We start from the raw sequence: 15,766 nt of genomic DNA on the forward strand, positions 1-15,766 counted from the left end.
AAGGAAATACTCGCGATTGTTTAATTTTAGGAATTGGAGAAAACAAATTCTGGACTACAATAACAGACTTTTCAAACCAGATAGGGTGTAAATTCCTAAAACTGTAAATTGCTAGGTTACAGAAGACACATCAGCAATCCTGTGGAAATGTGGGAGCTAAATCATGCTCTATTCAAGTGAATAACCTCACTGAAGTTACATGAATTAATATGGGCAGGATTTAGCACCTGTACTTCCCACTGGAACCCAATGGAGATGCTATTTGAATACACAGTCTGACTTTAGGAGTTTGTTAATGCAATATCTAAATGCATGGCAAAACATTTATTTTATAGCTGTCGAATAGTGATGTCCACTGGTGGATTGGATTGCACGCAGAAAATCTCAGTGATGAGTTTCGGTAAGAATTCCTGTGTGCCACAGCTGCTGTGAGCTGTGCTTGGCATGCCCTGTCCCAGTATGATGGGCCAAAGCAGTTTGGTAACTGAGTGGGATATTCAAGAGACAATTTCAATTTTCGTGTAAATATCATTCAGAATAATATTGCTCTTAATTTATCTCCACTTTGCAGTATTCCTTCTGACAGGGTTGTAAAAGACATTTATGTTGACCTTGGTCACAGTGGTTGGTTGTTTATTTTCTCTCCTTTTGAACCCTTTAATGGAGGGTTTAATTTTAGGTAAGGACAGGAAAATATGAAACTTCATTCTTAATATTTCTGTGCAGCTGGACAGATGAATCACCAGTAACATACCAGAACTGGGATGAAGGGAGGGAAAGAGATCTGCAGAAACCAGGGAAAAGATGTGGCTTCATTTCATCCCAAACAGGTTAGTTTTATATTTCCTTTTGCTGCAGTAATTGTAACTTTATTCTGTTATTGGCGAAAGGTTTATATATATTTTTTTTGTTGCTTTTGAGAAATGTAATCTATATTAAAGTCCTGTTCCATGGTTATCATTTACATGACTGCTTCTGCGATTAGGTAAAGAATAGTGAAATATCATTAGCATACTCAGAGACTAGGTTTGTAGGTTTTAAAAGTTTATTAATAGTTTCAGCTCTCTAATGTCAAAATACAAAGATTCCAGTGATATTGATACCTCAGTTTTAGTTGGGCATTATGTGGAACAGCAATAATGTTAATGCATTGCTGGTATTCACAGATAGTTTTCTCATTAACAAATCACCCACATGGACTTAGTAACAATTTTTCCTACATCTATAAACTTCTCTCCTCTCAGCACACGACTGTAAATACTCAGGTTTCTACCTTATTTTTGATCCCATAGCCAATCTGCTGAGGGATTTTTGGGTGCCATAATTTTGGTGCTAGCCTTTCAAACATGGCAAAATTCTATATTTTACTAAGGTATTAAGAAAAAAAGCCACAGTGCTGCTGGTTTAGTGATTTTCTAATTCATCTCACAGTGTCTGTTTCCTGATGATCTGCAAGTCGTGTGATAAAGTAAACATGTGAGGTTCCAAGGAAAATAAAAACAGCAAGCTTTGTATTTGTGAGAAGAGCTGAAAAAGATTTATGCAGTTGCAGTCTTGTAATCCCAGCCTCGAAAATCAAAACTAAAAAAAAGTAAAACCTTCTTTTTTTCCACACATAATCTTGGGGGTTTGATTCATGACTTTTGAATGCTTGAGTTTGCTATTGCCATATTTAGTATCAGATAAAAAGAAGAGATGCCCATTCTCCCCCCTCAGCTGGCCAAAAGTGGTGGTTGGCCAAAAATTTCTTGAGTTTCCTGAAAAGTGTGTTTTCCTCCTAAGCAGGTCAGCATTTTTTATCATCACCTGGATCTTGCCAAAAATTTTCAATGTAAGGAAGTTGAACTATTTTATCTGGAAGGCATTTTTTTTCATAATTTATTTTTTAAATATATGATTGTGTAGTCATATGTTATGTGACTCTGTGTAGAGAAATTGGTTTTACTTGATAAAATTAAACTGGAAATAAAAGTATGAGCCCATGAACCATCAAACCCACTGTAATGCAGTATGTCCAAATATTCCTAAATATAAGTCTCCAATATCTAAGAAAAAAAATCCTTTCCAATTCTCAAACCAGTGCTGAACTGTGATTTTTCTTTTTGCTCAGGGCTCTGGGGTGATGAAAACTGTACTGTTTCTCTTCCCTGTATTTGTAAACGTGAAATTCCAAAGAAGATAGAGAAAGAGATTCCAAAAGACCCGAACCAGGAAGGAGTATGTCCCAAAGGCTGGTTGCATTTTGGATTCAAAGTAAAACCTTATTTTATGCTGTTTCATTGTTCAAAACGCATTCCATGTGTAGGGCAGAAATTGTATTTAAGGATTACTTAGTATTTGAAGATTTTCTTGCTTTTTGAAAACAGGGCCCTTAGGTTTATAGCCACTGACACAGTGACACCAAGATTTATTGCTGTTAAGTAGTTGCCCACACTTTAAGAAGTTGTCTTAACAAGGCGTTAAAAATTTTACTTTAGTTTCAGAGAGGAAATACTCATATATGCAAAAGCAATGCAATTGTATTTGTGCTTTTGCCATTAAAAGCCTTCTCCATCCTCTCTTTTCCACATATGACAATTCCAAGTGTCTTTTATGATCTCAAGAGAGGTCTCTAACCCCTTGATGTACTAAATGGATCCCTAATTGCTGCTGTCCTCTGAAACATGCTGTTTCAAATGGGTTTCATTAGAGATAATTATAAGCCAAAGTCTATTTGCAATTGAGGGTCAAAAGGTAACTATTTCATCTGGCTTCTCTTAAGTGCCTGAGTTCTTTATAGCAACACGCATTGAGGTGGCTGAATTTATCCCAGTGCTCACTGCAGTGACTGCCAGGATAAATTTAACCTCGATTGTTTGCCTTGAAACAACTGCTTTGAGTGCAATCCAGATCACAGCTGAGAACGAATACTGAGGATGCTGGAGATGTCCATGACAGGAGAGAAACCAGTTTAATATTTAATATTCAATAACAGCATGTGAAATGTTTCAGTGATCACTCTTAGCGATTGATAAATGACTGGAGGAAAGCAAAGAAAGTAAGTTGGTTTGTTTGGTTTTGTTTTTTGAAACAGTGCTTTTTAATACAAATTCCAAAGGATCCAGAACACCTGAGAAACTGGTACTCTGCACAAGAATTCTGCAGTAACTATGATGGGTCACTTGCTATCCTAGAAGATGAACTGGAGCAAGGTAGAGTGCTGAAAATGTTGTTAAATAAATAAAATGTCATCTTCATTAGGATGCTGTAGTAAAGTTTAATCTTGGATACAAATTTAGGAAATAAGATTGTTCAGCTCTTACCCATGGTTCCACTACTTTAAATACATTAACATTTCTCAGTTTGCCAAAATTTAAAGGTTCGCTGAAATATATGGCAGGTACATTTAAGGAAAAATTGTAAATTCTTTTGTGCTTACCATACTTTAAAAATACTCCCAAAAATGGAATACCCATTTAAAAATTTGCAGTTTAATATTTCTACCTTATTATCTCATTTTTATCTTTAAGTAGTACTTAAAATCTTATCTGTAGTATAGCACCAGGCTGGAAATGTCAGAGAAATGAATGCCAGCAAATTTGGAAATATTTATGAACCCTACCCATGAAAAACCTGTAGCTGAATTTCACACACTTGTAAAACCACTTATTTGGATGTGGGAGGAATCTCACTGGCTATGTTTAGTTGAGAAATCTTCTACTAAAATTGAGAAAAGCTTCTTCAATTGGACTGTATTGTGTTTGGGCTGGTATTAATAGCAAATGGACTATATCTAACCCCATTGAAATTAATCAATTTAACTGAATTTATAGTTAGTTACTATAGTTATAGTTATAGTTACTATAGTTAGAAGTGAGTGGCATTTCAGTATCATCTATGTAGCATCATTGATTGGAAATTAACTTTTTCAGTGCTTTAGTGTGTTGCAAGAGACTTCATCTATCCCTAAATGCTTACTGGTTTATTTTATTTTGTTTCTGTTTTATTCTCTAGCTTTCATAACAATGAATCTATATGGGTGGAAAACTAGTGTTTGGATAGGTTTCCAGAGTGACGATTATGAAAAACAGTTGAATGAAAATCCTCAAATGTATTCCAACTGGTCACCAGTTGAAGTAGTGGATGTGAGTATTTTCTGGGGCGTTGTGACAGTGAGAAGTTGGTTTTGTCAGTAGAAATCGTGACTTCCATAAGACAGGGCCAAAGTTGTTACAGCAGTTTAAGCTGCTCTTAATTTTTACAACTTCAAAGAACTGTGTGCAGATTTATAGGCACAACTGGAAATAAACAAACAAGGCACCATCAAGACAGAAATTTATGTAATTTGTGGCTCTACTCACATTCTCTTGCAGCTGGTTTTAAAAAGCAAAGTTGGAATCATGTGGTTAGTATTAGATGCTTGGTCTGAGCAAAGCTTAGGAACAAGATTATGAATTTCCTACTTTAATACCTTGTTTTACAACATGTTAGTCCAAATTGGGGTTAGCATTTTGGTTTGTTAACTGAAAGCTTGTGACTTTTAAATTATGAGGTTATTGTTTCAAATTGTATTTATGGGGCTGTTCATTGTTCTACCTAAATATTTGTTATAGAAACTTTGAGGTAATTATTCTCTTGAATTCGATGTAATAATTACACATTGTTTTACATGGTGTATTTTTAAATTAATGTAAGGTTTTGTGTTGATTGCAGAGACAGCATTTTAACATTCAAGATCAACTTCCACTGTGTACATTGGTATCAAATAACCCTAATTTTTATTTTACGGGGAAATGGTACTTAGAAAACTGTCAGAAAAATTATGGGTTTGTCTGCCAAAAGACTCAGGGTAAGGTTTTGTCTTGCTTGTGTTCTCTTTTCTTACTATGTGAAATTCATCTTTTTTTTTTTTATCTTTGTGTTTTTATTTTTAGAGATACTTTTCATAAGTGTTTCTAAAACAAGGAACATAAAAGATTTCTAAGACAGTTTGCAATTTAGACTAGCTCTACACTATTTAATAAATCAGTACTTGGGATGTAGAAGTAATTGCTAAAAAATATTCTGTTATTAAGTTTTCCTCCTAACATTGAGCATTCTGTAGCATATCTTTGAATTATAAATAGAGATGAAATTTCATATTTTCTCTCATGGCTGCAGAGTAACCACACAAAATTACAAAAGGCTGTACTGAGGGTGATTTTGATGACAATATGATTTAGGATGGGGGGGTTGTAGTGTTAGATCAGAAGAGACTCTAGGAAACGTGCTTTTCTGAACAGTGTGAACCCTACTGGCTTATTGAATAGAGCTTGGCTTCTCTTTCCTACTACCACACTTCTCTAATTCTGGTACCACAAAGTTCCCTTGCCAAAAGCATGAAGTGTTGGGAGGAACGTGGTTCTTCGTGTTTCCTCATTCCACGTTCCTTTACTGTGGGGGTGGTTTTGCAGGGCTCAGCTCTATATTATATTATCACCCCTAGATTTAACCCTAAAATAAAGAGACAGCACCCTGCTGCTGCTGCCTGGGGTGGGGAGGGACAGAGAGTTGGGAATGAGAACAAGTACCAGCTTTGGGCAGTGCTTACCTGTGACTCAGGCAAAGCATAGCTGGAGTTTACATCTTTTATTGGGAACTACAGTTGTGGGAAGGGCTGGAGTGATCCTGTGCACAGTGCAGAAAAAACAAATAAATGTGCTTTCCTGCTGGTTTAAGTTACATCCCAAATGTTTGTACTTTAACCCCTTGCTGCTGCTTGAGATGGATGGAGAAAGTGTGGAAAGGCAGGAAGGAAAACAGTTGCCTTATGGTGGCTGGGATTCTGGTGAGGATTTGGGCTGCAGTGGGTGCTCAGGATCCTACCCATGTTTCCCAGCTGTGTCACTGAAAATCAGGAATAAAACTCTCCAGCACTGTAATTTCAGTATTAGAAAGCTGCATTACTTTATTTTGGTGCCAGGCGTGCAGGGAATATCTCCTCCTATTCCATGCCCTGCAGCCAGCCAACAGACTAGCTGAAATCTGTGAAACTTATACATATTCATTACATTTCCCCAAACTCATACATATATGCTAAATGCTCCTGTGAATTTTTTTGCATATTTAAGTCACTTCTTGGAGCTTATTTACATTAGAGTAAGGGTCTTTTGAGGGTCTCTGGTGGCCATTTGGGGAACATCCCATTCTGCTAATTATCCCTTTTTGGTCACAGCCCTCCAAAAAAGTTTCCTTTCCTGGAATGAATCCCAGTGGTGTGTGCTAGTCGAGATAATACCTTCATATCAGGGTTGCTCAGGCCCACAGTCTTTAAGATGACCACTTGCACATGATAATACGGGACTGAGCACTGTGTAAGCTAAAGGAATTCACAAGACTTCAACGCTCTTTGTTACAATTGAAGATTTTCCCAGCAGGGAGGTGAATCTGAGAGTGGCCCAAGGGCCTGGTTGTGGTGCAGCTCAGCCCTGCCCCATGCACAGCAGAGGGCACCTGGGTTAAATGGACCTCTCCAGTGGGACACCCATGGCACTTTCCCAAACTATCAGGCAGTTCAGCTTGCTAATTCAGCAGAAAGCTTCCCTACATTTTTTTTTCACCTCCTGCTTTATTTATTTATTTTTGTTTAATTAAAGTCATTTTCCACAGCTTTTTTGGGCTGTTTCAGCTTTGTGCAGGGTCAGGCAAACACCAGACCAAGGAATTTGCAGTGGGAAGAGCAGAGAAGCAAGGAAAGGAGTAGTGAGACAGCCTCTTGCTGGCAGTAGTGAACTGCTAAATTTGTTCAAGTGTCCAAACAGATGTGTCAGTTCCTGGAAAGATGAGCTGGTGCTTTGCTTCTGCCATCCTGCCTGCATTCATTCCATTTCCCCTTTTTCGAATTATTTTCTGAAGGAAACTAAAATGAAAGAAAGCAGCAGGGGATTTGAACTGAGCTCTGATCTCTCAGTGATGCTTGACTTATTGTGTGAGTGACTTACAGCATTTTCTGCCTTTTTTAAAGCAGTGACACACACTGAAAGTTGGAACAAAGCAGGGTGCTTCAGTTAGCTCAAGAACACAACTTTTTCTAGCTTAGAAATTTCTAATTTTAAATGTTTTGTGAATGACAGGTAATAAATTAATTTACTATTTTAAGATGTTTGTTATCATTCCTCCTCCTCTCTTAGTCATAAAGGGAACCAAGTTTAAAAACATTGTACCCTGTAGCAAAGCAACCACTTCATCTTGTAATCATGCAGAAACTTTACAGTGAGAAATAATTAATGCAAACTGACAAGCAGGATCAAAACTGTAGCATTTTTTGAAGGACACTGGAAGCATTCACAAACATTAGCAAAGGCATTTCCCTCCTGAAAGAGAGTGAGTGAAGCAGCATCACAGACTGGGCTGGGGTGAGATGGTCTCTGTCTTCTGCTTTTTTTATCATGGAAGTCTCTCTCTCTGTCTTAAAGCTAAGAACCCTGCTTTTTCCTTTCATTGTTTTGGATGTTGCTGTGTTAATTCATCATCAAAAAGATTTGAGTTACAATGCAGAGAGGATTTCTGTTTAAGTGCCACACTGATCTTCCCATGTTGGCTCATGGACATTAAAGATGAGCTCAAGAGGCTCCCATGTGCTTTGTTAGCCTATTGGCTGTATCACTTATTTGAGGCTAGGTCTTATGGTGTAAGCTGATTATGGAAATTATTAATAATAATAGCTCAATAAAGAGGTAATCTAATTTACATGCAAGGTATCTGGGGATAAAAACACTCTGCAGCCCACTGCTACTGGACATTTGGGATATGCCCAGATCCCAAGTGATTTCTTACTGACCAGTCAGTGGAATTAGCCTCATTCAGATTTGGGGGTTTTTTTAATACATTAAACTCAGTCATTCCTGTAATGAGTTTTGTAATAAAATTCCAGATATTGTTCTAGTAGTCATTGTCTTTTTCTTTTTTAAATTTTACAGTGCCTTCCTAAAACCAAGGAGTTTGCAATTTTTTAATGTGTTTGTAACGATAGTTCTGATTTTTTTTTAGGAGCTGCTCAGCTCTGATCAAGTTGCCTCTTTTAAAAATAAGTTCTTTATTTCTGTTTATAACAGACACATCCAGACATGTTATCAATGCATCTGATACGTATCCTGTGCCAGATACTTTAGAATATGGAAACAGAATGTATAAACTAATAAGTGGGAATTTTACGTGGTCCTCAGCTTTGCAAGCCTGCATGGCAAACAGTGGGGAGCTGGTGAGCATTACAGACCAGTACCAGCAGGCTTTCCTCACAGTCATCATCCATCGCCTGGGATACAGCCACTGGATCGGGCTCTTCTCCTCCGACGTACGTACGAGACGCCCTGGCTGCGAATGCGATGCTGCAAAGGGGATTTCCCAGTAACAAGATCGTGAGCTGTGTCATTGATTTGAAGTCATAGAAAGTTTGCATCTGGAAATGAAACCCTGGAAAATTTGAGCTTTAAATTTACCTTATTTTGGTTTTTTGTAGTTTTGGGGTTTTTTTTTTTTATTTTTAAAATAATGTGTAAGTCCAGCGAGAGCCAGTTTGGTACAACAACTACTGAAAATTAAAAGCCATAGAAAACTTTTAAAAACATTGGGGGAAAAAAATCTCTTGTAATGTTGACATTGAAATTTTGTTGTTTCATTTGTAGTAGCCCAATGGCCCAAATAACTGCTTGCTGAAAACAGAAAATAAGATGTAGTTTGTATTCTCCCAAAAGTGAGTTGGAAGGATCCTTGGCTCTGCCTTTTGTTGATCCTTGCTGGGCCTTTAGAAAATTAGGATACTCTGGTGAGGATGCCACCAAAAAAAGATTAACTTGTGTGGGGCTAAAGTGTATCAGAAAGATAACCAAAATATGTTTTGGCAGAACGGGCTTAACTTTGAATGGTCAGATGGGACCAGATCTTTGTTTACCTTCTGGGAAGATGACGAGTCCCGGGCCTTTGGCAGCTGTGTTTACATTGATACTTCAGGGCACTGGAAAAGCGCAAATTGTGAACAATTTCTGCAAGGAGCAGTTTGCCATGTGCCACCTAGTAAGTCAGTCAAAGTTTATATTAAATCTTTGCATCTGCAAATGTGTGTGCTGACAGTGGAAATATGTGAAAGGAGGTTAATTGGTTTGAGGTTAAGCAATGTTAAGCAAGGCTGACTATTACTTAAAATGGAAGTATATTTCTCTGTGTTTCCTATTTGTGAAACCATTTTTTTTTCCAATAAAATATTGAAAGCAGGTCTGATCTGTAGGAGAATGGAAAGAGAACTTTCATAATAGAAAAGAAACAGGAAAATTACTTTCTCTCTTCAGTGAACACTATATTATCTGTGAAAAATGAGGCTTGCTAATCACCTAGCTTGAAGGGAAATAAATCCAGTTTGCTGAAATTAACTGTGGGACAGGAGAAGGGAAGCATTTAGAGCAAAGTAAAAAATTAATCATATCTTTGCTGATGAACACATCAAAGATTGTGGATTTTTTTTTTTGTAAAGGTTAAGAATATTTTTATGTATCCTAAAATATATTGTGTTTCCTGCAATGCTCTGTCAGTCACCTGGGCCTCAGTTAAATCCAGAATTCAGGTCTGGAATTGCATTGAGTGCCAGACTGCAGGGTCTTTTGGCAGCATCCATTTCTTCAAATAGTTCCCATTCAGCAGTGTTGATCACCTCCTCCCCTGATTAGCTCATATCCTCCTCTGCACATCACTGTCAGATTGTCCTGATCCTGCTGTTGTAATCCAGCAAGGTTTTTGGTCAGAAATAAAACCAGCTGTACTCATTTAATATAAATATATGCAACCGCTAGATTTTGACTTTGAAAAAATAGAGGCATAACACAATAAGATGCTTATTAGCATTACTCCAAAACAGTGTGTGGAATGTTATATTTATGTGTATTTTGTTGTGCCAATAAAGCTGTGCTGTTACTTCTATCACAGAAAAGAAACTCAATTCCTATAAAGGCTTATGTTCAGAAAAAACTGTACCCTGGATCAAATTCAAAAACAGTTGCTACAGCTTTTCCACAGTTCTGCAGGGCATGAGTTTTGATACAGCATATGAGGTCTGCAAAAATCAAGGTAAGTGATTATTTTGTAGCTACCAAATGTCATTGTGATATCTTAAATCAATATTTATTTTCTGAAATGACTGAAATCATGGCATATGTTTTCTCTGCTTCAAGATAACAATAGTGGAACTCATAAGCCAACTATGAAATTGGAGGCAGCAGGCATCAAAAAAATGTTCCTTTCCTTGTGAAAATACTGGTTTCTCCAATAAAACGTGAACATTTTTCTCTTAAAATTTATTCTAAAAAGTCATTTGAGAATAGTTTTGTATTTGCTTGAGCATTTTCACATTAATTACACATTTAAGAACTTAGAATGTATAACCAGACTTTTCAAGCTCTTCAAGTAAGATTTATAATGTTAACTTTTTTAAATGCAATCTTACATTTTAATGCCATGGATTGCTTGAAAATTTGTTCTGTGTTTAATTTGAAGGATCAAATCTTCTGACTATTCAAGATGAAGATGAAAATGCCTTCATTTTGGAGGAGTTACACAGTTTTGGTTATTCTGTGAAAATGGTTTGGTTGAACATTCTGCTCGTTACAGACAGTAAGTCTGGGGAAGAATAGAACTGCATGCAAAATCTGGTTTGGGTTTTGGTTATTTCCCAAAAACTATTTCCAATAACCACTTTTCAAAACACTTTTATCTTTTGAGATTTTGTTCACTGATTTGTGCCTGTTCATGATGTAGTAAAACCAGTGAGACTTTCTGCAATGGTTACCAGTGTTCTGAATAGTCAATATGCATGCATGCATGCATGTAAATGCCTTTTTTCCTTCTTAAAGATACACCACAGACTGTTTTCTGGGTTAACTATCTAAGATGGTTTTAAATCCTTCAAGAGAAAAAAAAAGTAATACAGTGGCCAAATGGACAAAATCCTGGTGTTCTGTAACACTGTATTTTCCATGTGAGGGTAAATCTAACAGAAACAGAAATATTTCTCAAAATTCTATTCCATTTTGTAATAATTTTCAACTTCTGCCCATAGATGAGACAATCTCCTGGTTTGATGGTTCTCCATTTAATTATTCTAACTGGGGCATCAGAGAGCCTGAATTTGATCATCTCAAAGGGAATTTCTGCATCAGCTTGAGAACCACAGATGGAGTCTGGCAATTATCTCCATGCAGAGAAAAAATGGGTTTTATATGTAAAATGGATGCAGGTATGTGCCTCTGTAAAAGAAGTCAATTCTGTCCTTACAACATTGTTTTACTTGTTCCAGGTTGCTTGCTCACATGGTATCAATTTTCATTTAATTAATTCTGTCCCTTGGCATTGGAGAAAAAAATACCTCTAAAAGCCCCAGGCACCTGGGCTGAGCTCTGTTTGGGGAACCTGGGCAGCCACTGCCAAGTGAAGAAGCCTTCCTGTGCCATCAGGGTGACCTGCACAGCCCCAGCTGGGAGGGCAGGTCCAGCCTGGGAGAGCTGTGCAGGCACCACAGCAGTAGGAACACTGGTCTCTGAGAGAGCCCAAGTGTTTCCAGAGCCCAAACAAAACTCCTCAGCCACTGCTAGACCCACTAACCTAACTGTTCTGCCTCGGCAAGGGTTCTGCTCATGAATTTGTACTTTAAAAAGTGGGTAAATACTGCTGCTCATCCTTGCACAAATGCCAATTAATATACTCCACCAAATTAAAGGGATTTTAAATAACGTACTAGGTTATGTTTAACTTGGCCAGTTGGAATAACATTGACATGAGTCAAATTAAACAAAGAACAGCCTATTCTTGTTGGTTTTAGGAAGATTGTCTTCTCAGTACCCATTTTAAAGTGAATATACATAATAACCTCTGTGAGTAATTTTGTGACTGTTCTGGGTTTATTTCAGATATTGAAATGACAGAATCCTCTGAAAAAGGTAAACTCTCTACTTTTTTTATAAGGAATAATACACATTTTGAGCTGATATTTTGTGAGATAATATTTTTCACTGTTAAACCTGTAACTTGAAATGTGTGACATTTGAGTAGTAATGTTTTCCTTAAAACAGCTACATGTTTATATTTAGTTAGAATTAGTTATAATTGTAGCTATGTTTCCTTAATAACAAATTCTGTTCTTCCCTTTCAGCATCATACAGTGGGCTTGTAGCTCTGGCTGTTCTTGTGACATTGGTGATGTTGGCTGCCATTTCCCTTTTCCTGTGGTGCCTGCACAAAGAGAATAACCAACTCTTCCGCAGGATACTGTGGGTCAGAAATGCCTATTTGCCACAGATTAATGCTGACAGTCCTACTCTGGAAGAAAGCATCCTCATTTCTGACTTTGAGAGAAGTGAGAACAATTAATTAATCAGAAGCAGCAACTGGTCCTGTCTTCTGTGTGAAACTTCACAACCTACAGTGGTTTTCTCATTCTCAGGAGTCCCTCAAGTGCCCATACCCTGAGAAACCCTCATGACCGTCAGTATCAATGCAGCAGGAGCTCCCTGCCCTGGAGAGCATTTGTGCCAGGAAGAGGGGAGGATGCAAGACACAGCCAAGGAGAAATTTTCTTCTCTGGGACGAGCCAGGAGTTGGAATTACTCAGAGACCATAAACCTCCAGCCACTCACTTGGAGCAGTCATGTTTGAGGTCCCAGAGCAGAGGGCATTTTCATGCAGCTTTTTCCTTCGGGAATGTTTGAGCCTTTGTGTTTTGTTTTTATACTTTCCAAAACCTGCTTATGAGCTGGCATTAAAATTTGGCTTTGAATTTAGGAACTCTGAAATATATTACAGGGATTATGGGGAAGACTTTTTGTTTGTTTGGTTTTTGTTTTGTTTTGTTTTTTCTTTTTTCTGGCAAAATGAACAGTTATTTTTTCTGCAAAATGAACAGTTATTTTTTCTGCAAAATGAACAGTTGTTTTTCAGATAATAGATTATTGCCACATTGATTTCCAAGCTTGCAGGAAGATGAAGTCACTCTTGACTTGAGAGTGCCAGAATTTTGGTAGTTTGGCCTGTGATGCCTAGTTCATGTTATAAAATAAATTAGTCTAGAGATATAATGATTTATGGTCTTTTTCATCCTGAACTTATTATATTCATTTGAGATGCATCCTGCATCCTATTGAAGATTTAGCTATGTCATCTCTCACCTAGATTATTTCAGACATGAAATCCCATCAGCTTTATTAAAAACATTTTTGGGCAATATCTGTTTGAAGAAAAAAAAACCCTTTTATAAATCTTTCTGAAGGTATGGAGCAGATGGCTTTACTGTTCACCTGGAGTGTTGCTGGGAGCTGTATTCAGGGACACTATGCTGAGACCCTGCTCTCCAAAGCTAAGGGCTTTGTGGCTTTGGGGGAGCCACACTGCTGTTCCCAAAGAGTTCTAGTCCTCCAAGCCCATGTAGCAGATGCTTTCCCTTTCAGTGTTTGTACCAAGGTGCTAAGAAAGAAGATGAATTTTGCTGACCTGTTGCTCTGCAGGATGGCTGTGAAGGAGCCAGCTCTCTGCTGTCTCAGTTGCAGCAGCCCAGGACAGAAATGTTTACTGTCCCCGGGATTCCCACCACCCCAACCTGTCCTCCACCCATCTCTCCAAAAACACCTGGGAGCTTTTCAGGGATTTTATTTTTTATTTTTATTGCACAGTGGAAAAACAAACGTTTACTGATGGTTACTTCACAGTAGATTTAGTGTAGTTTCCACCATCTCTAAAAGCTGCTGCAATGGGCTGCATTTGTTGTTTTGCTTCTCAGTTTCCTTGTTTTAAGGTGACTCATTCTAAAAATTTTGCAGGAGCCTTGAGATGAAGGTATGTTTCTCAGACTTAAGCAAGCAGCTAAGGCAAACTGAAATGTTTTCATACAATATTTTTGCACATGCACAGGAATGTATGACTGCCTTTTAGTCAGATTTCACATGGCCAAAAATTGTCTGTTCATGCCATAATTTTGTGTAGAGCTATTTTTAAAAATTATTTCGTTCATAGAATATTTCTGTGCTGGTTAACAGAACTGGTTAGCTCTTTTTGATGACTTTTAAAGTTGTAGCTATCACAAGTCTTAATCTGAAATTTTTATATCATATAAAATATAAATAGCTTTTCTCTGTACATTCTGCCTACCAGTTTGACCCCATACATTAGTCTTCAGTAATATTTTTTAAGTTTTGGTTTAGTCCTCTATATTTATCTATTGGACTGTTTTTATTTGCAGTCCACTATTAGAGTTTGTGGACTGCAACTTTTGAGTAAAATTGCCAGATAATCTGTTGTTTATATGTATTAACTGTGATAGCTTTTTACCACCAAAATAAAAGAAAAAAGAGCTTATGACCTCTTCTTTCCCCATGACTGTTTTACCTATAAAAACTACAGCTAGAGGAACTTAAATCAACAAACTCCATTCATCACATTCACTGAGAAATGTATAAATGTTGCTTTCTTACATTATAGCAAGCAGAATAGCATGCAGTGTGGTTTTTTTTGCAAGAGTAAGCTGTGTCATCCCTGAGGACATATATTTATCAGGCTACAATGCTGTTGATAGTTATACAGACTCTGTTAAGATTTTGATGTGGTTAATGAGGTTGCATTTTTTCACAAAACTGGACATAGATGTTTTATCAATTTCCCTTGAGGTATGTTTTATTCCTAAAAAAGTACCTGAAGGGTAATTGCATAATCAGTAAACCTAACCTCAAAATAGTGATTGTTGATTAATGTTGATGAACTTGTGTTAAAGAAAAAAAAAAAGTTCAAGCAGTGTTTTTTTTCCTACTTTAAAATAGTTTTGAAGGAACAGATCTTTAGATATTTATTTTTAAATCTTTCATCATTTAACTTTTTGTAACTGCATATATTATTCACTCAAGAATGTAATCAATGATTGCTTTCCAGTCTTCCTTCTAGATTTTGTTATTAATGGCTTTCAATCGTTTTCCCTTAATCAGAGGTCTCCTATACTATCCCTGATCAGAGTATGTGGTAACTGTGTTTTTACTGCTGACCTTGATGACATTGGTGAGAGTCACTGTATTATTTCAACTGGAAAATTAAAGTGTGACTAATAAGTGTCCATGCTGTAATTTTTCTTGAATCTTTCCCCAGCTCTACTAAAAAGAGAGGCTCTACTGTCTCATAAGAGCAGTGCTTTGCACTGGCTCATGCTATGTGATGGCTCCAGCCCTTTCAGGCTGTGTGACTGGACCTCACCTGGGCACTGCTCCTGATCTCCACACACAGAGTGGCCTGAGCATTTCCCAGGGCACGGATGAGGATGCCCCAGAACATGAGTGCAAGAGGTGCTGGAAGGAGGTGGGAGCCAGAGCGCTAACAGTAAGCATGGTGGATGGAATCATGGCATTAATTTACAGATACTCTCCCAGCCTACTGCCTATTCCCTGCAGTAGTGAGCTGAGGCCACCAGGAATGAGTGATGGGCTGGAGGAATTTTCCTGCTGAACTGTGGAGGGTGTGTTGTGTGGGAGCCTATTTGTAGCTGCCACAAGTGAGGTAGAGATGTATGGACTGCAGCACAGCAGCTTCCATGGATAACACTGACATGCTTGTGTGTTCAAGGACTGGGTTCAACAGGGCCTGTATGGGTGAGTTAATGTGGCTTTTTGCCATGTTAGCTTCTTTCAATGTTCCTGCCCAAAGAGAAATGTTAAATCTTTTCATACCAATCTTTCTTGGGTGATGGAAGGGTATCCCCACCAGAGGCAGGTACATTCGGTACAAGCTTTGTCTG

General features: G+C 37.7%; 1 protein-coding gene across 2 annotated transcripts in view; it reads left to right on the forward strand.

Moving 5' to 3' along the window:
* Positions 1–15,091, forward strand: part of PLA2R1 (phospholipase A2 receptor 1) — a 37,919-nt gene extending 22,828 nt beyond the window's left edge. The window contains exons 18-30 of one of the 2 annotated variants that reach the window (XM_015635285.1): positions 336–400; positions 727–830; positions 2,111–2,253; positions 3,074–3,191; positions 3,994–4,124; positions 4,693–4,828; positions 8,073–8,311; positions 8,862–9,030; positions 9,934–10,074; positions 10,501–10,617; positions 11,063–11,239; positions 11,910–11,939; positions 12,152–15,091. In XM_015635285.1, the coding sequence (XP_015490771.1) occupies positions 336–400; positions 727–830; positions 2,111–2,253; positions 3,074–3,191; positions 3,994–4,124; positions 4,693–4,828; positions 8,073–8,311; positions 8,862–9,030; positions 9,934–10,074; positions 10,501–10,617; positions 11,063–11,239; positions 11,910–11,939; positions 12,152–12,369 (1,788 nt within the window). In that variant the 3' untranslated portion in view covers positions 12,370–15,091. The remainder of the gene's footprint in view (positions 1–335; positions 401–726; positions 831–2,110; positions 2,254–3,073; positions 3,192–3,993; positions 4,125–4,692; positions 4,829–8,072; positions 8,312–8,861; positions 9,031–9,933; positions 10,075–10,500; positions 10,618–11,062; positions 11,240–11,909; positions 11,940–12,151) is intronic. The other variant, XM_015635286.3, reaches the window with a different exon arrangement.
* Positions 15,092–15,766: the final 675 nt, after the last annotated feature.

This window comes from Parus major, chromosome 7, assembly GCF_001522545.3.
Source record: "Parus major isolate Abel chromosome 7, Parus_major1.1, whole genome shotgun sequence".
Taxonomy (NCBI): Eukaryota; Metazoa; Chordata; class Aves; order Passeriformes; family Paridae; genus Parus; species Parus major.